This window comes from Ambystoma mexicanum, chromosome 6p, assembly GCF_040938575.1.
Source record: "Ambystoma mexicanum isolate Mex_15411 chromosome 6p, UKY_AmexF1_1, whole genome shotgun sequence".
NCBI lineage: Eukaryota > Metazoa > Chordata > Amphibia > Caudata > Ambystomatidae > Ambystoma > Ambystoma mexicanum.
The window spans coordinates 787,579,905-787,604,569 of NC_090935.1; the positions used below are offsets into that span (position 1 = coordinate 787,579,905).

The window sequence follows — 24,665 nt, forward strand, 5'->3', positions numbered from 1 at the left end:
AATACCCTCAAGACAAGTTTAAAATATTCTTAACAATATGTACAGTCATATTGCAAAGACCACAGATGGTTAGATATTTAAACATGGCACCTGGGGAGAGCTGAAAAAGGAAAAGGGGCAATGAACTTCATTGCTCTTAGCCCCAGCTGGTTGAGACACATTAGACCAGGGCTCAGTGGCCACCAATCCTAAATGCTCTCTGTCACCGTGCCCCATGAATGAAGCCTGCAGTTAATTTAGTGATGTCTCTGTGAAAGTCATCTAGGGGGAAGGACAATGCTGCATTCAAATTGTCCAGGAGGCCTTCACTCAGTAAGAAGGGAGTAATGCATCTTGACCTTAAAGGGTATAACCAGGAAAGACAAAAAGTGGAACTGCAGTCCTTCCCCAACAAAGCAAGCCCCAGAAGACACAAGTGGTACACCAATTGCCGCAGGCAAAACAAAGCCAAGGAAAAGATATAGAAAAATCGGATATCATCCGCTCGGAGCCCGGAACCAAACCAAAGACCAAGACGTGTCCTGGGGCATTATAAACTTCCTGACACTGTACGTAACTTAGTTGGACACTGCTCAAGATCCTTGAGATCAAGTTTAGGGAATGGACTTTAGGACCCACCGCACTATATCATTTGCTATCCTTGTAAAGATAAGGACCCAGAGGGGAAACTGCTGGGATATTGGGAGCCTCAGTTATCTATCTTTTTTTGTTCCCATTAACACTGCACAAAAAAGGCATCTTGCATGTTTTTGTTCCTTTATCTGCAGTCCCACTTTTTCCTTTAAATAAAACCCTTGTGACATACATCATTTGACCCAAAGTGTTCTTTTTTCCTTCACATCCTTTGACTTTAAGTGTCCGGTTTCTCTTTCCGCTTGACAGCCCCTTTTGATCACTGGGGAAATGCACCAGTGCAAAGCACTATGCATAGATTCAGAGAGCACACATCTGTGTCTACATCTGTGCTCGCAAGTCAAGCATGAATCAATAACATACAATATTGGTTATATTTATGAATCCCCTAGTTTGATCTACAGTTTTCATTGGTGATGTTACTTGAAATATTTTTTGTGTGGGTGTATAAAGCATAAAAGAAGTCTGAAAGAAGACTAAGCACGAATAATGTCCAGAAGCAAAAAGTAATGGAATGAGGGCATGCATACTTACATCTGTCATACTGTTCCATAAATCTTCATTTTTTGTATTACGATAGCTATAGCGATGCAAATATTGTTTAATGCCGGCTTGAAATCTGTCAGCACTCATATAGTCCCTTAACATATTGAGTATACACGCTCCCTGAAAAAAAAACAATTGTAATGAAATGCGATGCTTTTTTCTTGAGGTACATTTTCAAATATATTGCCCATTGCACATTAGTTAAAAGTTTTAATACTTTTCCCCTAGTGACAGACTATCATACAGAGAAGTCACCATTTGCTTGACTGTTTTGTTATGAGTGAGATTGTACCACTGTAAAATCAATACTTGGGTCTTTACAAACTATAAAACATTGTAGAGGATTCTAGGTGGCCCAGAAGGTGGCAGTAGGAACTGTTGGAATGGGCATTATATTCCTGATGTTCACAAATAGGGTTATGCATGCAAACCAACAAACCAAAAGAGATAGACCAAGAAGGCAAAGATGGCAGGATTCGAAGCCAAAACAGCTATGAGAGATGATGTAACAGACAAGAAGATGGTTATGCTGTTAAGGATTTTAAATAGGCATCACACTCCAGACCAGGACTCTTTATACTGGCCAGGGATGCAGCGCACAATCAAAATGTTTTTAAAGTTATGAATTTGGGGGAGCGCTGTTGCGCACGACCAAGATGGCCGCCTGAAGCGAGAGCTCCGATCCGACAGAAATCCGAATTATATTTGAATCCTGTTTCGGAGCCACCAGCAGACAGCAAAGTCGAGCAGAGGGTGCATCTTGACCCGGTCCACACCCGACTGAAATCCTGAGAGCGGCGGACCAAAACTCACGGAGATATCGGCTTTGGCAGGTTGAGCGGGAGAAGGCCAGGGAGTGTGCCGCGTGGGATGTCCGGCTGGTCGGCGCCACGCGCCGCTGACGCTCTGGCCAGAGTGGCATAGAGAGGTGGGGCTGCTGTGCCGCGGTCGCGGAGCTGGCCCATGTGCGCTGCTGATCGACTGAGGTGTCTCCCCCTGGGTCACGTACACGTGGCTGTGCGGGTAAGTGTTGCTGGCTTGTGGGCCCTGCTTTTGCGGTTATTGAGGCGATCCTGTTGGGTGAGAGCTGGTGCTCCCTGCCGTGACACGGCGGATGCCGGGAAGCCGGCCATCGGCGGACGGTGTGATATCCTTTTCCCCCCGGGCCGGGGGCGACTCCATTTTCTGGTCTGCAGCTGGGGCGCGCCACACGTACTACATTTCCTGCAAGTTGGCGGCGGTGCCGCTGAGATGGTGAGTTGTGCGGCATTCAGCGGCTGGGGTGCAGCTCCTTTCTTCGTGGGAAGATGCAGTCCTTTGTAAGTGGGCGAATTAACAAGTTACCACTGGTGCCTGGACATTGGTGGCTCCGTGAATCACTAGTTTGTGGCTACCCGGCCTGAACAAGCCACTCGACAAATAATATCCTACGCGGCCTCCCCCCGCGGTATAGTCCCACAGGATCCGTTGCCCCCGTCGGGCCGTGTTGGTGACCCGGCTGGAGTGGCGGACAAGGGTAACACGAGGAAACAGGAAAAAGCGGCAGGGGGGAAGAAAGGCCCGATGAACTCGTTCACCAGTAGCCAGGCAGTCGGCCACGAACCAGACCTGTCGACAACAACAGCTGAACCTGGCGTGGACAGCGGCGACAGGGTTGATCGCCTTACCACGATAGTTCAGAATGGCTTCCTATCCCTAAATGTGAAGCTAGATGACATTGTTAACACCATAGGAGCACTGAAAACCAGAGTCGACAAGGAGAGCCTCAGAATCACTGAGGCTGAAGACAGAAATGGTACAAATGAAGACACCATTGCGCGACACGATCGCGACATAGCGCAGTTTAAGGCAGGCATGAACGTGTTGCAAAGTAAATGCGAGGACCTAGAATCCAGATCCCGAAGCAACAATTTTCGGATTGTGGGGGTTTCTGAAAAGTTCGGGAAAGGTGCAATGGAACAGCAAGTGGAAAACCTTCTTAAGACTCTTTTTGGGACAGAATCCTTTTCGAGCCAATTCCTGGTTGAGCGAGCACATCGCACTCTGGCCCCCGTGCCGAAACCCGGAGCCCCGCCGCGCACCATCATTGCCAGGCTGTTGAATTACAGAGACAGAGATACAATTCTCAGAAAGGCTACAGAAATTGGAACACTACAATATGAGAAGAACCGCATACATGTTTATCCGGACTTTGCTGCGGGAGTACAGGCTAGCAGGCGATCTTACGAACCGGTCAAGCGACTACTGAGGACACGACAGGTCCCATATGCGCTAATATTCCCGGCCAAAATGCGAATCCAGTATGGAGGAAGAACACACTTTTTTGAGAACCTGGCCGCCGCTCTGGCATATGTGGAAGCAACTATACCCCTACCACCTAGAGGCCGTGGGCCGGACCAAAAACGGAAGATCACCTCCGGGAGGTGGAGACCGGGGCCCTGCTGACTGAATCTGGTTGCGCACATATCCTCTGTTGCTGCTTTAGTGATGTGTAACGGATTTCTGCTCCCGCTGGGGGGCTCTGAGTAATCTTCGAAGCGGGTCGTGAGCCCGCTCTGGTTGCCCCGTGGCGACAACGTGGCACCCACAGGAAAGTTCCTAAAAGGTTTAAGGGTACATCGTCAAGTTGGGGTGGATGATGTGGGTGGAGGGTGGGGTTGGGGAAATAGGGAATTTACAGAATGTTATTGCTGTCAGGGCATGTTAGGGACCTGGGATGTGGAGGAGTCTGGAGAGGGAGCATGCACTGTTGGAAGTTGTAGGTTAATTAAAACATGGTCTCGCAGGCACGGGTGCTACTCTAATGTTAGTCACTTGAGCATTGATGGTCATTACTGTATGGTACAATGTACAAATGCAAAAAAAGGGTGACGGGCTGAAGATAAGATTAATGTCATGGAATGTTCGGGGCCTGAACAATCCAATGAAGGTCAGAAAGGTTGGCAATTATGTCACTAGACACAGGCCTCACATTTTAATGTTACAGGAAACGCATGCACAGGGCCCGGTTAACGAGAAAATACTGGCAAAATGGGGCAAATTGCGCTACTATACGAACTATTCATCGCAGTCCAGAGGGGTCTGCACCCTCATACATAATTCTCTTAGCTTTGTTGCCAAAGGCCACTTGGCGGACCCGATGGGTAGATATGTTCTGGTTTGGGGGGAAATAGCAGGGAAACAAATAACCTTATTGAACAACTATGGTCCCAATCTGGACGATCCTGATTTTTACCTACACATGCTCGAGATCCTTGCCAAACATGATGCGACCACGGTACTATGGGGAGGGGACTTTAATGTGATATTAGACCAGACCCTTGATAGATCTAAGGTAACCAGGGCACCCACCAAGGCGGCACTGGTTCTGAAGCAAATTATCCCACAACTGTCCCTAGTGGACGCCTGGAGAGTGCTCCATCCAGCCAGCAGACGGTACACGTTCTACTCTTGTGTCCATGATAGTGAGTCACGTATAGATTACTGGTTTATATCCACAAACATAGAGCATACCCTACTGAATTGTGAAATCCTACCTTTTACACTATCGGACCACTCCCCGGTGATGTTGGAGATCGTTTTGAAAGATGCCCCCAGACCATCTAGGAGGTGGAGAATGCCAAGAGACATAGGGCCTCATTCCGAGTACGGCGCTAACCAATGGCGCTATTAACGCCTTGGTTGACGCCGTACCCGGACCGGCAGCGCCTTGGTGGTTGGCGGAATTACCGCCCCATTCCAAGGTTGGCGGGGCGGTAATTCCCCAATCCCCATTTACCCTTCCCCATTCCCATTCTTGCCCCATAGGGCATAATGGGAGTGGGGAAGGCGTCAATTACGCCACCGTAAATTACGGTGGCGTAATTAACATCAAGGTCCCTTAGCGCCATGGTATTTAACGCCTGCTAAAAGCAGGTGTTAAAAGCACCATGGCGCTAAGGGAACTCGGAGTATGGCGGTAAGGGATTACCGCCACCGCTCTCGTTAGCGGTGGCCGCTATCCCTTACCGCCATACTCGGAATGAGGCCCATATTAAAAGACCCGAATGTTGTTGAAACCCGACACATCGAAATTGCCAACTTTTTTACAGACAACATTGGTTCTGTAGAACACATATCGACAGTATGGGAGGCTTTCAAAGTCTGGCCGAGGGGGGCCCTAATATCTAAGACCACTGGTCTTTTGAGGGAAGTGCGCCGTGAGCTGGAGGGGGTGGAGAAAGAGTTGAACTCACTAGAAGAAATCCACAGCCGCACGCATGGTGGAGACACCCTGGCTGCAATACATAAATTACTTAGGGATTTTGACCGACTGGCAATAAGGGAAGTACAATATACAGCAGCCCCCACCAGGGCTCGCAGATACGGAGAAGGAAATAAAGCAGGGAGAATGTTGGCCAACTTGGTTAAGCACAAACAACATATGACCCTGATTACAGCGATCCAAATGGCACAAAACGAGATAATAACAAGTGAACAGGAAATAAATGATGAGTTTGTTCACTTTTACAAAAATAGAGATGTAAAATCCCCCAACGAAATTAAAAGATATCTTGCTATGCTAGATCTCCCCACAATCCCAGAAGAAAGCAAACTAGCACTCGAACAACCTATCACTGCTGAGGAGCTTACTGAGGCGATAAAGGGGCTCACGTCTGGAAAGGCACCCGGTTCGGATGGGCTCGGTGCTGAATTCTATAAAGAATTCCGGGAAGAATTGGTACCTGTGCTATTAGAGATGTGGGGAGAGGCTCTGGGGAAACAAATGCTGCCCCCGACAATGCGGGAGGCCACCATTACAGTGTTGGCCAAACCCAGACGCCCACCACAAGACATGTCATCCTATAGGCCCCTGTCCCTGATAAACGTAGACGCCAACATTTTCGCGAAGGTGCTGGCGAATCGCATGTTACCCATAACACCTACACTGGTTCATGCAGATCAAAGTGGGTTTATTCCCCATAGGTCCACTGCCCTAAATTTGCATAGGCTATTCGGCATAATGTCACAAATCAACCCGAGCAAGCAAGCAGTCGCGGTGTCCCTTGACGCAGAGAAGGCATTTGACTCGGTCTCCTGGGAGTACCTCTTTTTGGTGCTGGAGGTGTTTGGGGTGGGCCCCAACTATATCAAGTACGTCAGGCTGCTGTACACAGCCCCGGGTGCAAGGGTGTGCACGAATAAAACTATATCCAAGCTGTTTGAGCTGGGACGTGGCACCAGACAGGGGTGCCCCTTCTCCCCTATCCTATTTGCTTTGACAATAGAGCCCATGACGGCTGCGGTTCGTCTGAGACATATTAACAAGGGTGTACCACTGAAAGGTGCCACTCAAATAATATCCCTATACGCGAACGATACCTTGCTGTACGTCCGCGAACCAGACAAAAACATTGTTCCTATTATGGCGGACATCAACAAATTTGCTGAGTACTCTGGGTACACGGTGAACAATGCTAAATCAGAAATGTTCCCGCTCACCCCATCCACAAACCGCCCGGCTCGGATGTGCGTCCTTAAGTGGTCGGAGCGACACATCAGATACCTGGGAGTCCTGGTTTCAAGTAATAGACAGACCCTGTATGCCGACAACCATGACCAGGCGCTACAAACACTCCATACCAAATTACAGACCTGGAGACACCTCCCAATCTCACTACACGGTAGAATTGTCATTCTTAAAATGATTGTACTCCCAAAATTGCTATACCCATTTGTAAACATACCTATATGGCCGGGTAAGGAATTTTTCTCTAAACTTCGATCCATGGCAGTGTCATTCCTTTGGAACGGGAAGGTGGCTAGGATTGGGTGGGAAAAGATGATAGAACCATATGAAAAAGGGGGAATAGCAGCACCAGATTTTGAGCTCTATTACATGGCGGCGCAGTTCGCAAAACATTGGTATGATGAGGCGGACAATTCACCCCACACGTGGATAGAGGAGTACACTACTACACCCACAGACGTTAGATCAGTTATCTTTGATACAAGACACAAGGACTCATGTGAATTTGACCCTGTTAGCTGCACAGTGAGAGCCTGGGGGGCCATATACAAGAAACTGGACATTGAGATCCCCTATAGCCGCGAGGCCCCGTTATGGAAATACCCAAATATTCCCCCCACATTCTACATCAGCATCCAGGAAGCCTGGGACCCCGATACAGAGATGAAGGTGGGAGATATGTACATAGACGGGAAGTTCGTGACCCTTGCAGTATTCTTGAGGGGTGTGGGAGGAGGATCCCTCCGAACATTACGGTACTATCGGATGAGGTCCGCATTTCAAGCACACTGGCCATCCTTCCCTGATGAACCCCCTTCCCATCCGTGCACACAACTGGTTACAACACAAGGGGGGCTGGGAATCTCCAAGTTGTATACGACGATACAGACCCACACTCCTACGACCAACCGAGTGAAAGAGGAATGGGAAGCTGATATGAAAATGCTAATTCCTGAAGAGAAGTGGGTAAGGTACTGTATGCTTACAAGAAGGGTGTCCCTCAATGCGGGATTGCGCCAAATACAGTTTAAAATCCTTAATAGACTGCACTACACCCCGGCCAGAATTGCTAAATTTACGCCGGGTGATACAGGTGACTGCCCCAAATGTAAGTCCCCGCAAGCGGGATCCTATCATATGTACTGGGAGTGCCCGGTTGTGGTTCGATTCTGGGAGAGGGTTGCAGCTACGCTGACAGAATTTACACAAATCCCCCCGTATCTGTCCCCCCAAAAATATTTGTTCGGGGATATTGGGAAATGCTCTGAAAAAATCAGAAGGCTGTTTAATGTGTCATGTGCTATCGCCAAAAAATGTATACTGCAGTAATGGAAAAGCCCGAACTCCCCTTCCATGAATACCTTTTTACGCGAATTAACCTATGCAAATGAATGCGAGGAACAATATGTGCTAACCCAACCGAGCATGAGCCGACCAAAGGACAACTGGAGCCCCTTCATGGCGTATCTATGTGACCTGCCCTCGGATAACGAAACAGCTGTGTAGATTGTAAATTATTGAACTTTTGATGAAGACATTGTTGTATATAAGACCATGTGATGTATTGATTGGGTGCCACTCTAACTGCTGAGACCTTAATAAAAAGTTGTTTAAAAAAAAAAAAATGATGAATTTGGATTCAGCTTTGAGAAGGTGGCCAACCCGTCTCACACCCACCTTAACGTACACCCTGTGTTGCAATGGCCCATGAACCAGGCTGGTGTGTAATGATAGAATATTTACTTATTTTTAATTATGAATAAAATCAAACACATTCAATATATGGCAGCAATCACCAGTGTGGTGATAATTACAGAGGAAAATGATAGAATACACTTAGTTTAACCTGCTAGCACAGGATACACAATGCACAACTAAATGAAAGCAAGATTACTTGTGGGTACTTGTGCTTTTAAAATGGCACCACAGTTAAGAATTCCCCCTGCAACACTCCCGCAAACCCCTTTTAAAGAAATTGTGTGGATGGAAAGGAGTAGCAAGGAGTCGGGTGCACTATGCAAAAATCGGATAGAAAATCCGGCCTACCATCCCTGAATAGCAATCAAAATCGGATTGCGCTTCCTTGAAAAATGAGCAAAATGGAACTCGGAATTACTAAATGGTGATTTTACATGTGCGGTTGAATGAATAAGGCAAGAATGTGTATGGCTGTATCAAAGAGGCAAGAAAACCTGCAAGCTACAAGACGATGTACTAAACAACAGTGTAGAAAATGGACTTTGGAAGGAAACAGTGCAGCAAGACTCACACGTGGCAAAATTTCAATTGCTACATTTCACAGGTTTAAAATAGCAAAACGGCTTGGAAAATGAGCTAAACGGACAAAATCGGAATGCAGTTTTAATGCTAAGATACAAAGGCACATAGCAGGTATGATATGAAAATGAAAGGGTGATTCTGGATGGATGACAGTATGGCATTCTTACAGGGAAAGGAAAAATCGGCTTTTTAAAATGAAAGCAGTTGCACGGGGAAAATCGGGTTTAAAAGAAAAATGACAAGTTTTACTGAGACTATATTTTAGTGGCTAGAAAAGAGGAACGCTGTCCGGAACAAAGGTTAATTTGCAATTTTAACCCCTTCACGCAGTGTGTCTCTTTATATGGGAATTAATAAATTTATTCCAAATAGTACTAAGGACTTATATAGCAGACTGAAATGATTTGGAAAGAAAGGCGCTAACACATGGAAATTAACACAGATTTTCCTAAGGACAGGATACACAGAGGATTCTGCCAATTTTAAGGATTTTTCTAGGGTATTTCTAGGATTTCTATGGGATTGGACATAATACCAGGTAACAAAGCAAGGTATGCAGTTTTTGTTTTTTTGGGAAAAACAGACAAGCACTTTTATGGAATAGTTTGGACAGTGAGTCGGGCCTCGGGACAAATATCTGGTCACTTGGGCAACAGCGGGGCTCTCCTCTAAGGACAGAGAGGGGCAACCAGAGTCCGGTCAGCGGGGCGCAACAGCTGGGCAAAACAGGTAGCTCGGCAAAGCAGGATAATCCCAAAAGGGTTCAGCAGGCTTCTTTTTCCCTGAATTATTGGGATTTTTGTAGGGTTTAATTCTGGATAAGAGGTCCTGCCTGGATCTGCCATCAGCTACCCCTGGCCTGACACTGGAATCTTGCAGGGTGAATGTGGGATGTCTGGATCTCTGGATGTTGATTTATGAATGCTGAATTTTCTTGAATCTTGGATTTTTGACTGTCCTGAATTTGGAATGTCTCTTCCTTATAACCTCAGAGGATTTTTACGATGTGGGCAGAACTACGCTAGACCTACCTCTAAAATCGGATTAGGTCAGCCTGGGGGTGTCTCCGCCTCCCTGTAAGCAGATTGGACTGAAGGAAGTGACTCAGTTTTAGTGTGGGTGTTTTTTACAATGTGCTTTGTTCTACCAAAGTTACTTTTGCCAAAATCAGTTATGACACAAAACGCTTATATTCACAAATGTCATCATCAAGGAAATGTATATATTTATATTTCACAAGGAATATTCCTGTCCAAACGCCAAGTTTGTTCTCCTGGCATTCTTTCGCAATTTCTATGGAAAATATTTGATCAAACATCCTACAAATAGATACACATGAGCCTAACAGCGTCGGGCATATTTGCATTTAACTTTCATAACCGTGTCAAGTTTGATTTTCCCAGAAATTTCATTTTACTGGCGTTTGCGTCCCCAACATGCTAGGATGATCCACAATGTCTTATTTTCATGGTGAACAAATTACAATCAAGCTGTCAACATTTTACATTACTGCTTCTTTAGATTACTGACATAAATATTTTGATATAAAAAGACTTTAAAATCAAATGGATGGCATCTGTCACTGGAGGTCAGTCCTTAAGATTTCCCCAGTCATCCTACCCCCACTGTGTCAGTTCTGGGCAAAGGGCTACCATTGCAGGCTTTCATTCTGGCAGATGCAGCTGCAGAGAGGTGTCACAAGGAATTCACACTTACCTGTGACAAGGCCAGTTCCCCTGATCCATTGTCCCATGATGGAGAAATGCCAGGAAGTCTGACAAGGTTGCGAGTTCCCACACCTTGGTACTTTCCTGCTGTAAGAGAACTTCCCTTCCCATGAGGCTGGTACATTTTAGAAGTGCCTGCCTTGCAAGAACAGGTTTGGGAGCAATTTCAGGGCCTACCCATCATGTGGAAGTTCTTTTTTTGCGGAAAAATACAGTACACAGAGTACAATTTACTTATATTTTGGCAGATTTTCTTCCCAACATATATAGTTTTGTTTCAGGGCATGTCACAGTATTATTTCCATTGAGCTTGTAAATATACACTCACTGCTTTGCAGAGCAGTACAACACGGGTTCATTTTTACTTTTCCTGGTCATTTCCAAATGCGGTTTTCCTCGCATCTTTATTCTGAACATTTCCATAGCTCTGGTCAATTCGTAACACAGGAATCTGTTAAAAAACAAGGGTTCTTTGAAACTGACATAAGCAAAGGGAGACAGAGAGCTTCTTCTGAGGAATTCTGCCAATGTCACTTTGCTGCAAGAGTAAAATGCTTGCCGTACGGCATGGAGTGAATATCTCTGCTATTTCACAGTTTTTACTTGACACACACGCCATTCAGTGAGGAATGTCCTCCTTTGCTCGTGTACAACTTGAAGATAGATGGGCATGAATGTGTCTTATCAGCAACCAAACTGTGTAATGTTGAAAAGATGGAAATAGCATCGGTGCGCAGTCATTTTAAACACAGAACATTTTCTCTTTCAGTTAGAAATCTTGAGCTTCCAGCATAACAGCGCTGCACCAGGCGGCTTTTGAATTCTTCTTTATGGTGCATATGAAGAAAATAACTGCAGCAATTCCCGGGGTGTTCTATGTTTCATCTCGCCCCACACGTGCTCAACAGAGCCAGCGCAGCCATTATTTTTGGTAACTGCCAAAGCAGTTTCGATGCAAGGGAATAAGTGCTCAGCAGAGCCAGCGCAGCCATTCTTCATGCAACTGATGAAAATGCAGTTTGGTGATGTAGGGGAAGTTCTGCAGGGCTGATAAATGTACCCCACAATGCCACTGCAGATATTAGAGACCATTTGAGAAACAGAAGGCTAAAGGGCAAAACATCTGTCAGTTGAATCAGACATGATGCTTATCCAGCAACACACATGCAGAGAGAGCAACTGAGCAGAAAGAAGAAGGTAAATGCTGGAGCAATTGTCTCAGAAATAAAACAACACCATATAAGCACGAGTGACAAGAAACTTGGGGACAAGGGCTCAGTATGACAAGAAGAGAGCTCACAGGGACAAAGTGTGGAACATGCTCAAGGAGCAAAGATCAAAACTTTCATAGCGCTATGGTATAATGCATCAATATCATTTGAACATTTTAGCCCAAATTCTGCAACTGATACGAGTGCCTCAAGTGAAAGGCCAAAAACTCTATCTGAAGCAGAACCAAGAGCGATTACTGCCAAACTACTTAATTATAGAGACCTTAAGGAGATCAGGTTGATTAAACAAACTTCTTAAACGTTGGCAAAAGTATTTACATTCCTGGATAGCACAGTATTTATATTCAAGATAGCACAGGCTAAACAGAACAACTTATGTGGAGGTGAAATCTCAGAGAACCTACATATGCATTTGTTACTATGATATATGATAGGTTATTTATAGTGCACTTAATACCCAGAGGTTTCTAAGCGCGGCCCCGGGGATCGAACCTGTGTTGCTCCGTGTCGTCTTGCTTCCAAGGCAAGCATGTTACCGCTGAGCTATCCTCCCGAGACAATTCCCAACAAAGTTCAGAGTTATTCACTAGGAAGGTATTCTTGTATTTGACACCTCTCAAGACTCTTGTGGACATAACAAAGAAACTGGTTCTGTTAGGCCCCTCTTGGTGTTGGAGAGATACAACTGCAGGGGAAGGGTACATGTTTTGTAAGTCGGAGGTCTGCGGAGTCCAAAGCCTCAACTCGAGACGACAACCAATGAATGAGGTAGCGCACAAACAAGCTGGTCAGCCCACAGGATGGCTCTGGGACACTTCCAAAGGCATCCAAGAGCAGGGGTTGAAACTCGCTGGTAGCAATTGTTTAGGGGTCAAAGCACTGATGAAGGCCTTCGGGAGATCAGCAAAGGAGCAGTGTTTTGCCTGGGCTGTTGGAGAAAGCAATTCTGGCTGGCTTCCAACGACGAGTTGCGGGTATTCAGCACACGACTATCTCGTAAACGGCTGCAGGAGTCCTCCTTTTATCCATGGTGTTGCCACAGAGCCCACCAATGGTAAGGATCTGCAACATTCAAACTGGCAGAGGCTGTCGAATCCTGGAAAGCCTCTGGCCAATCTGCACAGCAACAGACACATTTTGACCTGGATGTGGCCAGGGACCAGTCAGTCCCAGCCCCCAAATCAGTCCACAAACAGGTACCACCTCTTTACCTAGGAAAGGGCTTACCATATATAGCCAATCCGAACCCTGTGAGGGCAGGAAGAAGGCCAAAAAACAAGATGCCAAAGCACAGGCAAAAGCCTCGTGGCACAGCCATTTTAGAGTATATGGTATTCTATTTGGCATTAAGCAGTAAAATGAAACAGTGAACTAGACAAAAAAAACGCAATCCATCCGCTGCCACCAGCCCATCCTGGACACATCATACAAGTAACCTCAAAGTTACAATTAAAAGTTTATAGGGACGGTAAGGAACAAGTTACTTGCCTGTAACTGTTGTTCTCCAGCATGGGTCTGGCATGGATTCACATGCTCATCATGGGGTCTGGCATGGATTCACATGCTCATGAATATTCCCCGTCGTCAGGCTGGGAATCCTCGGTAAAGAAAAAATCAGTATTAGTTTCGTCTCTGATCTGTCTTTCTTAGTAGTAACCAATCACTGATCTCTGGGTCATACTGCCCCCAGCCAATGACTGCCCTCTCCCTAAGCCCCTCCCTTGGCAGCCAACCTCAGATTTGGTAGCACGTAAAGTGGCAGTATGACCAAGTGAAGAGACGCAGAGGGGCAGGAGGGAGGGTTCGCATGTGAATCCATGCCAGACCCATGCTGGAGAACAACAGTTACAGGTAAGTAACTTGTTCCTTCTCCAGCATGGGGTCTGGCATGGATTCACATGCTCATGAATATAAGAATACAGAGCAGTACACACATGCACAACCATGGGAGGTGGCAAAAGGCTCAACATTAAGCATGACATAAACTCAACATTAAGCAACTCTTACCTCCTCACCAGGCCTACCTTCAGGAGAACAGGTTGCGCAGCACTGCTTGCCCGACTCTGGACTCCTCCCTGGAATCCCAGTCGACACAGTAGAATCTCGTGAAGGTGTGCGTCGACCTCCACATAGCAGCCCTGCAGATGTCCAGCAGGGGCACACCAGTCAAGAACGCCGTAGTCGCAGCGACCGCTCTGGTCGAATGGGCTCACGGACGGCCGGGCAACCGATGACAGTGCATGATGCAGCCGGAGAGCCATCTGGAAATAGAAGCCTTCGAGAGAGCCTTCCCTTGGTTCACAGGTACACAGTTCACAAACAGCTGTGATGTCCTCTGAAAACTCTTTGTTCGGTCCACGTAGAACTTAAGCGCTCTAGCTACATCCAGCGAGTGCAAAGTCCTCTCGGCCGGCGACGAAAAGAAAACTGGCAACACCAAGGGCTCGTTAAGATGGAAGTCCGACGGCATCTTGGGCATGAAGGAGGGGTGGGTCCTCAGCACCACCCTCGTATCGTGAAAAGTCAAGTATGGAGGCTTGCAGGATAGGGCCTGAATCTCTCCCATGCGTCGTGCGGAGGTGATGGCCACAAGGAACGCTGTCTTCCACGACAGGAACTTCAACGGAGCTGAATGCAAAGGCTCGAATGGCTGCCCCATGAGCCTGGTCAGCACCACGTTGAGCTCCCACGCCGGGGCTGGAGCTTTCACCGACAGGAACGATCGGAGCAGTCCCTTCATAAATTCCTTCACCAGTCGATGAGACCACAAGGACGGCCCTCCTGTAGTTCTGGTATATTGGGAGATCGCTGCCAAATGTATCTTGATGGAAGCGTGAGCTAGTCCAGCTTTGCCAGCGACAGTAGAGGGGTAGAGGGTTGATCTTCTGTGCACGGCACCAGACAAAGAACCTCTTCCACTTATGTCCGTAGCACTTGAGAGTTGAGGACGCCCTGGCCTTTGCAAGAACCTCTGCAGAGGTATATCGTACCCTCCAAACTCTAGTGCTGCAGGAGCCAGGCCTGCGAGTTCAGGGACTTCGGGTTGTGATGAAGAATGGCACCTCCCTCTCTGGAGAGAAGATCTGCGTCCGTCGACAGCTTGACTGGTGGGGACGCTGAGAGGTCCAGAAAGTCCGGGAACCAGATCTGTCTCGGCCAAGCCGGTGCGACGAGGATCATCCTACACTGGGACCTCTTCAGCTGGCTGATGAGTTGAAGCAGCAGCGGCAATGGAGGAAACGCATACAGGAACAGGCCATCCCAGGGGAACGAGAAAGCATCGCCCATGCTCCTCGGCTGGGGAAACCTGCTGGCGAACCTCTGGCACTTGGAGTTCGTTGCCGTCGCGAACAGGTTGATCTGGGGTTTGCCCCATCGTTGGAAGAGCCGATCCACTTTATCCTGGCGTAGTTCCCACTCGTGTCACGAGCACATCTCCCTGCTAAGTGAGTCAGCAATGGTGTTTTTTATTCCTGCCAGATGGAAGGGAACCAGAAACATCCCCTGGGCGACGGCCCAGTGCCACAGATCCTGGGCCTCCTTGGATAGGGCTGGGGATCTGGTGCCTCCCTGCTTCCGAATGTAGAACATTGTGGTGGTGTTGTCGGTGAAGATCCTCACGACCTTGCCCTTTAGGGACGGGAGGAACGACTTGAGCGCCCAGAACACGGCTCGGAGCTCCAAGATGTTGATGTGGAGAGACCTCTCCTCCGGGAGCCAAAGGCCTCTTGCGTGGAGATCTCCGGTGTGCGCAGCCCACCCCTCCAGGGAGGCGTCCGTCGTCACTGTCTCCTGATGTGCCGGGGTGTGGAAGTCCGTGCCCGCCATGAGGTGCGCACAGGTGCCCCACCACTGAATCGCCTGACGGAAAACCTTGTTAAGCGGGATCTTGTCTTCGAAGCTGCCTGCCGCTTGCATCCAGCGGGTGTCGAGGAACTCCTGTAGAAGACGCATCCGTAGTCTGCACAGGCGCACTAGGTAGATGCATGAGGACATCATTCCGAGGAGGGACTTGATGGATCTCACCCTGGCCACGTCCGTGGCTAGCAGGCGCTACACCTTGCCTAAGATGGCCTTTGTCCTTTCCTCCGACAGAGACGCCAATCGCTCCACTGTATCGAGCTTTGCTCCCAGAAACAGTGCCACCTGCGACGGAACCAAATGGGATTTTGGGTAGTTGATGGAGAAACCCAGCTCCGTGAGTAAGCGGACGGTCTTCGCCGTGTGCTCGACGGCGAGTTCTCTTGTCCTTGCACGGATGAGGGAGTCGTCCAGGTAGGGGTAGACGTGGATCCCCTGCAGGCGCAGCCGCGCCGCCTCTGGTGCTAGGCACTTGGTGAACACCCTGCGTGCCGACTTCAATCCGAATGGCAGAGCTCTGAATTGGTAGTGGCGTCCTTGAACTACGAATATGAGGAACTTTCGGTGTCCTTTTAGGATGGGGAGTAAGCATCCTCCAAGTCCAACGACGATAGGAAGTCGTCCTCCTCCAGCTGTCCCAGCACATGCTGGAGAGTGACCATCCTGAACTTCAGACCACCCGGCCGGTTCAGTCTTGCTTGGAAGCAGCCTTGCCGCCGTGGCCTCCCTGGCGACGACGGCGAGATCCACCTGACTTGCCTCGTCCCCTGTAGGCTTCTTGCGACGAGGAGCGGGCCGCCTGACGGTAGGTCGAGGAGCCGCCGCCGAATCCTTTGGAGGCACCTTGCTTGCCTCTGGAGTTCCGAAAGGGCAGCTGACGTTGCTGCAGAACTCCCAAGGCCCGAGCTGTCTCCGTGTCGGTCTTGATGGCCTGCAGCGACTCATCCACAGTCTTTCCAAACAGATTGTTCCCGTCGAAGGGCATGTCCAAAACCTTGGCTTGCACGTCCTGGCGGAAAACCGTTGCCTTGAGCCACCCCCGCCGTCGAAGGCAAATGCTGTTGCCCAACTAGCGGAAACCGGTGTCGGCAATGTCCGTGGCCACTGTTATGGCGTGGTCCGACGCCACCTCACCCTCCTGTAGGATCGCCAGGGCCTCTGCCCTCTTGTCATCTAGGAGGAAGTCCAATAGGGGGGCGATCTTGTACCACAATTCCCTGTCGTAGCAGGCCACAATCGCTAGGACGTTGGCCGCCTTAATCGTCGTCGCCGCCGAGATGACTCGTCGTCCCACGGCATCCAGCTTCTTTCCCTCGCCGTCCGGTGGGGAAGTTGAAGATGAAGCCGATGCCCCCCCCCCGCTTTCTTCTTGGCCGCTGCTGAGACGACAGAATCCGGGTTCGGCTGCGCCCTAAGGCACACCGGGGCACGTCGGGGACCCGGTACTACTTCTTGTACCGGTCCCTCTTGGCAGGTGTTGTGGACGGGTTCTTGAGGAGGACAAGTCCATCGTCCCAGATGTCATCCAGCAACGGCACCGCGAGGACCGTCTACCTCTTGGCTTCGCGCCGTTGGTAGAGGAAGCCTTCCTTCTTCTCCTCAGGGCAGAGCTGAAAAAGCTTGGATGCCCTGGCAATCATGGCGTGGAAGGAGCCAATCTCGTCGGGTGGGGACGCCCGAGGAATCGGAGACAGGAGGCTAGTCCCGTCGTCACCGCCGTCATCCGTCCCTGTCGTGGCCGTGTCCGTTCCCGTGTCGTCCCTCAGGATCGGGGAAGGCGACAAAGGCTGAGATGGCCATGAGGGCTGAAGGGGCACTGGATTAATTCTCCTCCTCTAGTTTGGAGGGCTTCCCGACGGACCCGGTACAGCTGGGTCGTCCGTCGGAGGTAGGGGCAGTCTCGTCCTTATCTCCGTGCATAAGGCTTGGATTGCCGTCAAAATGGCCGCTGAGTTGTCCTGAGGCTCGGGTTGCGACGGATGTGTCGGGAGCGACAGTTGTTCCTCCACGGGAACCTCGTCGTCGTTGCCACCCTCGCTCTCGTCATCCCCCTCCTTGTGATTCCTCCCGTGGGGCTGGGCCTCTTCCAAATTCTCGGTCAGTTCCTCCTCGGAGGTTGTGTCTGTGCCCGTAACGGTCACCGCCCCCACACCCCTCTTTTTCCACCGGGGTCTTCACAGGGCTCTTCTCGATGGGCTTAAAAGAGGATTCCCTCCGCGGAGGCAGGGAAACTCTGGGCCCTTAGGTCGCCTCCACTGGGATAGCCTCCACAGGCTTCGCCAGGGCCGCAGCGACTTCCTCGATAGAGGCCTTAGCCGGGTGAATCAAGGCCTTCACCACCTTGGGCGCGCTTGAGGCCTTCACCTTAGGGGGAGGGTCACCGCCTCGCTCCCCCTCGGCCGGTTCCTTCGAGATCGACCGGGGCCTCTCCAGAAGCTTAGCCGGGTTCTCAGATTTCCTCTTCCCCGAGCCAGAGCGTTGGCTCGCGGTTGATGGCGTCGGTGAAGGTGCACCCTGCCTGGCAGCCGAGCAGCCCGACCGTTCGGGGCTCCCGGTGCCCACGGACTCGCGGTGCTTTGCCTTCTGTTGGGCCCCCGTCACCGGGGCGCCCTCACAGGACTTAGAAGACTGCTCGGACGACTTCTTCTCACCTGCTGGGCTCTTGCCTTCCAGCCATTTGGAGAGACGGGTCCGGCGATCCCTCATAGTCCGATCCGACATGTTCATGAAAAACGCACAGTCCTTCACGTGCGTTTTGTCCTTGTGGAGGCAGTAAAGGCATTTCGAATGCTCGTCCTCCTTGAACACATTCTGTAATCTGCATCCAGGGCAGTCCTAAACAGCTTGGATCCGGGTGTCGAGCTTCCTTTCTCCTGGGCCATGTCCACGAGATAGGCCTCAGGAACTTCTGGAATACTCCGAGAAGCGTAACTCGACAAAAACTTCGCCCTTGGGGGGCATAGAAAATTCTGAAACTGGTCCCCGTTGATCGGAAGTAGAAACGGTGGAGCTTGAGGCTCGATTGACCGAAAGAAATGAGATAAATCTCTTGAAAAAAAACGCAAAACGCAGTAAAAGCTTGAGAGCTATAGCACGAGGACTCCCAACACTTGAACGTGAGGTAAAAATCTGAGGATGGCTGCCAGGGGCGGGGCTTAGGGAGAGGACAGTCATTGGCTGGGGGCAGTATGACCCAGAGACCAGTGATTGGTTACTACTAAGACAGATCGGAAACGAAACTGATATTGATTTTTTCTTTACCAAGGATTCCCAGCCTGACAACGAGGAATATTCATGAGCATGTGAATCCATGCCAGACCCCATGCTGGAGAACAGGCCTAATCCAAAAATGGCTCCTGAATGGTCTTCACAAACTAACCCCAGCTAAATCAAAAGTGCTGAGCTTATTGCTTTTTCTGTGTATTGGAGTGTCGGGACAAGTATTGCCAAAGCCAGCAGTCTGTGGAATACCCTCAGCCACAGGCTGCTGCAACTTAAAGAAAAATCAAAGATTCTCGCTCTCATGGGATGACTGACGATATGAAGGCATCATAAAACATGGGAAAGGAATCTACGGCAACATAGACCCTCTTCTCTTATTCACTTCACCAACCCTGGTCACAGAGATGACATCACAATTAATTGCATTTCAAAGCCCGGGTGGGTCAACGCTAACAGGAGTTATCGTTGGCCCCAAAACGGATGAGCTTAGCAAGGCAAGTAAACTAAAAAGGCTTCACTTGTCTCCAAAAGTTGTAACAGGTTACACACAATAGCAAAAAGTTGAGGTGTCCCATTGAAGTCTATGAATGGACGCAGCAAAAAGACAATATTTCTCTTAAGGCCCACCCATTACTATCTATATTGCACCAATCATCGACTTCGCGAGTTCCCATCGTCTCCTTGGGTAGTTAAAATCACTGTCTTGTTTGCTATGGCAATGGGGCCTCTTGATGGCCCAAATATCCTTTCTCGTACAAAAGTACTATATGGCCATTGTAGAAATTAGCAAAATATACTTAATCTGGCTTCTAGGTACTTTCAGAAAATGACCATCTGGGGTGCCATGACATTACTTAGTTTCCTCACTCTCTCCGGTCAAAAGAGTCCAAATTCTTGCTTTGCCCATCCGTGGGAAATAATGGAAAAGTGGCCAACTTTAACCCCACTGTAGAGGGCTGTACCATTAGAAACTCGGGAATGGGGTGTGTGTGGATAGAAAGCCTAGATCAAAAGGGGTATGGGCGATGCTTCTCTGATATGTAATGGTTCCAATATGGTAGAGGTTGGTTTAAACCAAGCAGTCCACCAAGGCAGCTACTGACAGATTAAAAGGCACTTGTGTCTCTTTCGAGGGTATCCTGTAACAGAATGTCCATAAGGTCAAACTGTAGAACTAGCTTTGCTGGAGGCGACAGGGCTAGAGTATCAAAGGCCTTAGAAAATGATCTCTGGAAAAAACCATGAAGCTTGCTATATGCAGAGCCTGCATTAAGTCCAGCTCAGAAGGTTGTGGGAAAAATGGTGAGGGCAGCCTTCTGGTTGTAAAATTCCTCTGGTGAATCCTCTGTCTCTCCTTAATCCAAGTGTTACAGACCATAATGTATGGGATGACCCTCATCAACAACAATCTGGCCCACTTCTGCAAATAATTGGGCTCTCAGAGCTGGGTTAAAATTCCAGTGCAGCCGGCACCAAGGCCAAAGTCAAGGGAGTCGGTGCCAGAGCTACTACAATTGGAGGTGAAAACGGCCAGCATTTGAGGGGAGCAGTATCGGGTGTTGGTGCCAGAACCGAGCCAGCAGGCACGCAGTTGCGGTTTCAATAGATGCCTCTGCTGGCTTGCCCGAGCCCTTATATCCTAGCTCCAACACTGGCACTTAGGTCACTGGCATTAGGACAGTAGCAAAGATGTCCAACATCTGTTACCTGAATTCCTCCTACTGTTCGGGTTTAGAGGAATGGTGGTGATTTTCTAGAAGATTCTTGATCATCCCTGGAACGAGAATTACAACACTTCTTATTGGAGGATGATGACAAAGAATGGCGTGCAAAATATTTGCTGGGGGAGCAAGACCACTTGTGACACTGCTTCTCTTTCCATTCACCTTCATGTGAGCTGAAATATGAAAAAATGACCTTCATGGTGATTCAGGTTCTCCTAGTACAGGCTCTCCATCCTTCACAAGTGATTGGGGAACGCCTGCATTTGCAGGCGGGCCGGGAAAGCTTGCTGAAAAAGATAGCTTTCAATTTAAGAGTTTTACAAGGGGAAGGGCCTACGTCACCAATGCGTCCATCCGCGCTCCGGGCCCACACCTCACCCTCACGTCACCAACGGTCCACACCCAGTTCCTGTGGTTCCGCCAAAGCGGTAGAATTTAAGTACATGCGTACTGTAGGGGATGACTGGGTGGGTGTTGTGAAGGAGGGAGAGCCTGGACTAAGAGAACCTGAATCACCATGAAGGTAATTTTTCATTTCTCTGTCGTCCTGGCTCTCTTTCCCTCCCAACTAGTTGGGACCAGACTAAAAAGCCTTTGAATAGGGAGGAGGAGACAGCATGTACAGGATTCAGACAAACAAGTTGCAGAAAACCTCTTGGCCGAATTTTGCATAATTTCTGGATGTTGTGTCCATAGCATAGTGCTTACAAAAGGCAAGCGGGTAGCCCAAGTAGCTGCTTTACAGATGTCAACAATGGGAACGTGCCTGGTATTATTTTTTTTTATTGATATAGCTGATCTAAAAATCAACTTTTCAATATTTTATTACAACATTAACATATTTTTTTGTAATAAATCAGCAGTCTGTGATTAAATGTTTCAATGTTGGGGGCGTGGCCTGGCAGCCATGGAGTAGGCTGCACTCAACCTGGGCTCCTGTATCCTACATCGATCCATGCAAGGTGCATGCCTTCATGCCTAAAGACCTGTACAAAAAGACACCTGTGGCTGTGTTAGATTGTGCGGACCCCATTGGGAGAAACTGCAGCCTGATTGAATGAATACTGCCTGAGAAACAGATTGTTTATATATCAGCGATGAAAAAGTTAAAAAGAGCTGAAGCAAAGGTACAACCTTGTTTTAGCCTGCGGTCTATTTTTATTGGGGCAGTAAGTACTGTGGTTGTGGTCAGGCAAACCTGTACTGTCGTATTTGTATGGAGCTGATATACACATTTTAGTATGTGCATTGGACATTGTGCATCTAGCAATGCTCTCTTGGCACAGAGTCAAAGGCCATACGAAAATCTACAAATGTCATGTATAGTGATTGCTTCCTATATTGTTCGTTTGCTTTAATCGCATTAATGGTGAGTAAATTAACACCAGTCCCTAATCCAGATATAAATCCCATTTGAAATAGATCTCGTAAATATTTTCCCTCTAGCCACAAATTAAAGTCCCTTAATAGTAATCCTATGAAAATCTTCCCCGGCGAGTCTAGCAAGGCCATAAGTCTATAGGAAGCCGGATTACGCCTATCACCTTTCTTGAAGAGAGGGATGATAATGGACTTCCTCCACGAGGATGGAATAGAGCCTATTTGTCGGACCTTCTGAAAGATTAGATATAGAATGTTTGCCCAGGCTTCAGGGTGTCTTTTCACGACGGCATTAGACAGACCGTCTGGCCCTGGGGCTCTTGAGGAGCTCAGTTTGGCTATAGATTGTAGAAGGTCATCTCTATCAAAAGAAAAGTGATAGGGTAATGCCAGATTGTCAAAGTCAACATCACACAGGGAAAAGGATGATTGGTATATTGCTGTATAATATTCTGTCCACTGTTGCTCTGAAACAGCATTGACCTGAACAGATGTTTGGGTTTTATGAGTTGCTTCATTAAGCAGTGACCATATGCCTGCAGTGGATTTCGCAACAATTTGCTTCAACATTGTTCCCCCATCTCTCTGTGTCTGCAAGAACTTTCTTCCTCGTAGCCAGTTTGTGTAAACACATTTAAGATGTCTAGTCTTGCTTTGTCTTATCTCAGGAGGCATGTCTCTTAGGCTCCTGATATTTTGCCTAAGTTGACCCTTTCTTTGTTTTAGGACTGGATCAAATGCATGTAAATGTTTGTAAGTTTGTAAGTTGCTTGTTTACCTGTGGTTTTAACCTTGATGAAGGTTTGCATCGCTGTTAAGTAGGTGCCTTCATCAAGGAAACCATTATGTATGCCCTTCTCCAATTTTGAGTATAAAGTTATGAGAGTCGCCTCAGACCATTTGATTCGAGATTTCGTGTTGTTTATAATGATTGCTCCTTGAATTTTAATTGTTTGCGTGTTACTTAAGGTGCATGGCCAGGACCAAGTCAGACTAAGTTGTTTGTGATCACTATGGTCATTATGTAACACTTCTAGGGAGTCAGCCATGGTCATAAATGTTAGATCACTGTAGATAAAATCAATAGTAGCTTTTTGCAGGCCCCTTTTTCAAGTGTGTTTTGATGGGATGTCACCTGGGAGGGTGCAATTGAGCATTACCAAATGCCTCTCTTTCATTAGGTTGATCCACCTTTGTTTGATATTTTGTTCCTGGCCATTTTCTTCTTAAAGACAATGGATGTCCAGATCACCAGCAATTAGCGTGTGAGATGTCTTTCCTTCCATTGCTACCGTTTGAAGTGCATATTCAACTTGAGAAAAGAAATCATCAACAGGAAGATCTGCACAACCCCAATAGATGTTGAGAAGAGCAATTGAGTTTATGTACCTAGTAATGTTAACTAATTGAACATAAGAGCTCAATGAAAGCCATGTTTCCAATTTGAATTTGTTTGATCTGTTGGTGGCCACTAATAGACCAGCGATTGGTCTACCTCTTATGGGGCTTTTGCTGGTATGGTTATTATGTCAAAATTGCCCCACAATGGGTTCGTGGTGAGCCAGGTCTCTTGAATGACCACTATATCATAGTTTTGCAGTTCATTTGTAGCTAAATTGATCAAATGGTGATGGCCTCTAGTGTGGCCTGGTAAAGGCTACAGATGCTGCCTTGTCTCTAGTAGAATGGACCTGAAGTCTCTGCGGAGTCGCAAGCCCTTTCAAGTCGTAGGCCTTGGAGATACAGGAGACAACCCATCTGACAATAGAAGCCTTTGCTGCTTTATTGCCAGGGCCAAGCAAAGGGCCACCGTAGGTAACAAAGAGCTGATCTGCTTTTCTAAACAGTTTGGTCCTTTCAATGTAGAATTTTAAGGTTCTTACTACATCTAGATTATGCAATTTCTATTTCCTGATTTAAGTGAAAATCGGAAACCACCTTAAGTAAAAGAAAAGGTGGGCACTGTACGCAAGACAACTTTGTCTTTATTGAACACAATATATGGTTCATTAGAAGAAAGAGCTTGGAGCTCCCCAATTCTTCTAGCCGAAGTAATGGCCACTAAGAAGGCCAATTTCCAAGTCAGGAATTCTAAATCACATGAAGCCATAGGCTCAAATGGTTTTTGCATTAGGGCTGCTAAGCCCACATTGAGATCCCACTAAGGTGGAGCTTCATGAATAGGGGGATGTAAACGTAAAAGGCCCTCAAAGTGCCTTTTAATGGCCTCATTGGAAAGAGAAAAAGACTTGTGTTCTCTATTCAGGTAAGCACCGATAGCTGATATGTAATATTTGCACGTGTCTACTTTGACACCGGTGGAAACAAGATTGGACATGACATTATCAATGGAGGCCTTTAAAGGGTTAAGAGTTTGTTCAAAGGCCCAGTGATAGAAACGTAACCATTTGCAACGATATTGCTTCTTAGTGGAAGGGTTCCTGGAGGTTGACATAATAGCAATGTTTTGTTCTGACAAATGCAAGTGGGAGACGGCTAGCTTTTCAGGAACCAAGCCTTCAAGTTGAGCAATTGAGGGAAGAGGTGAAGA

The 24,665-nt window shown here is 47.9% G+C and overlaps 1 protein-coding gene across 8 annotated transcripts in view; it reads right to left on the reverse strand.

The window, feature by feature from the left end:
• Positions 1-24,665, reverse strand: part of ERAP1 (endoplasmic reticulum aminopeptidase 1) — a 1,074,730-nt gene that overhangs the window by 625,753 nt on the left and 424,312 nt on the right. For all 8 annotated transcript variants that reach the window (XM_069627669.1, XM_069627672.1, XM_069627670.1 and 5 more), the window contains one exon: positions 1,168-1,299. In XM_069627669.1, the coding sequence (XP_069483770.1) occupies positions 1,168-1,299 (132 nt within the window). The remainder of the gene's footprint in view (positions 1-1,167; positions 1,300-24,665) is intronic.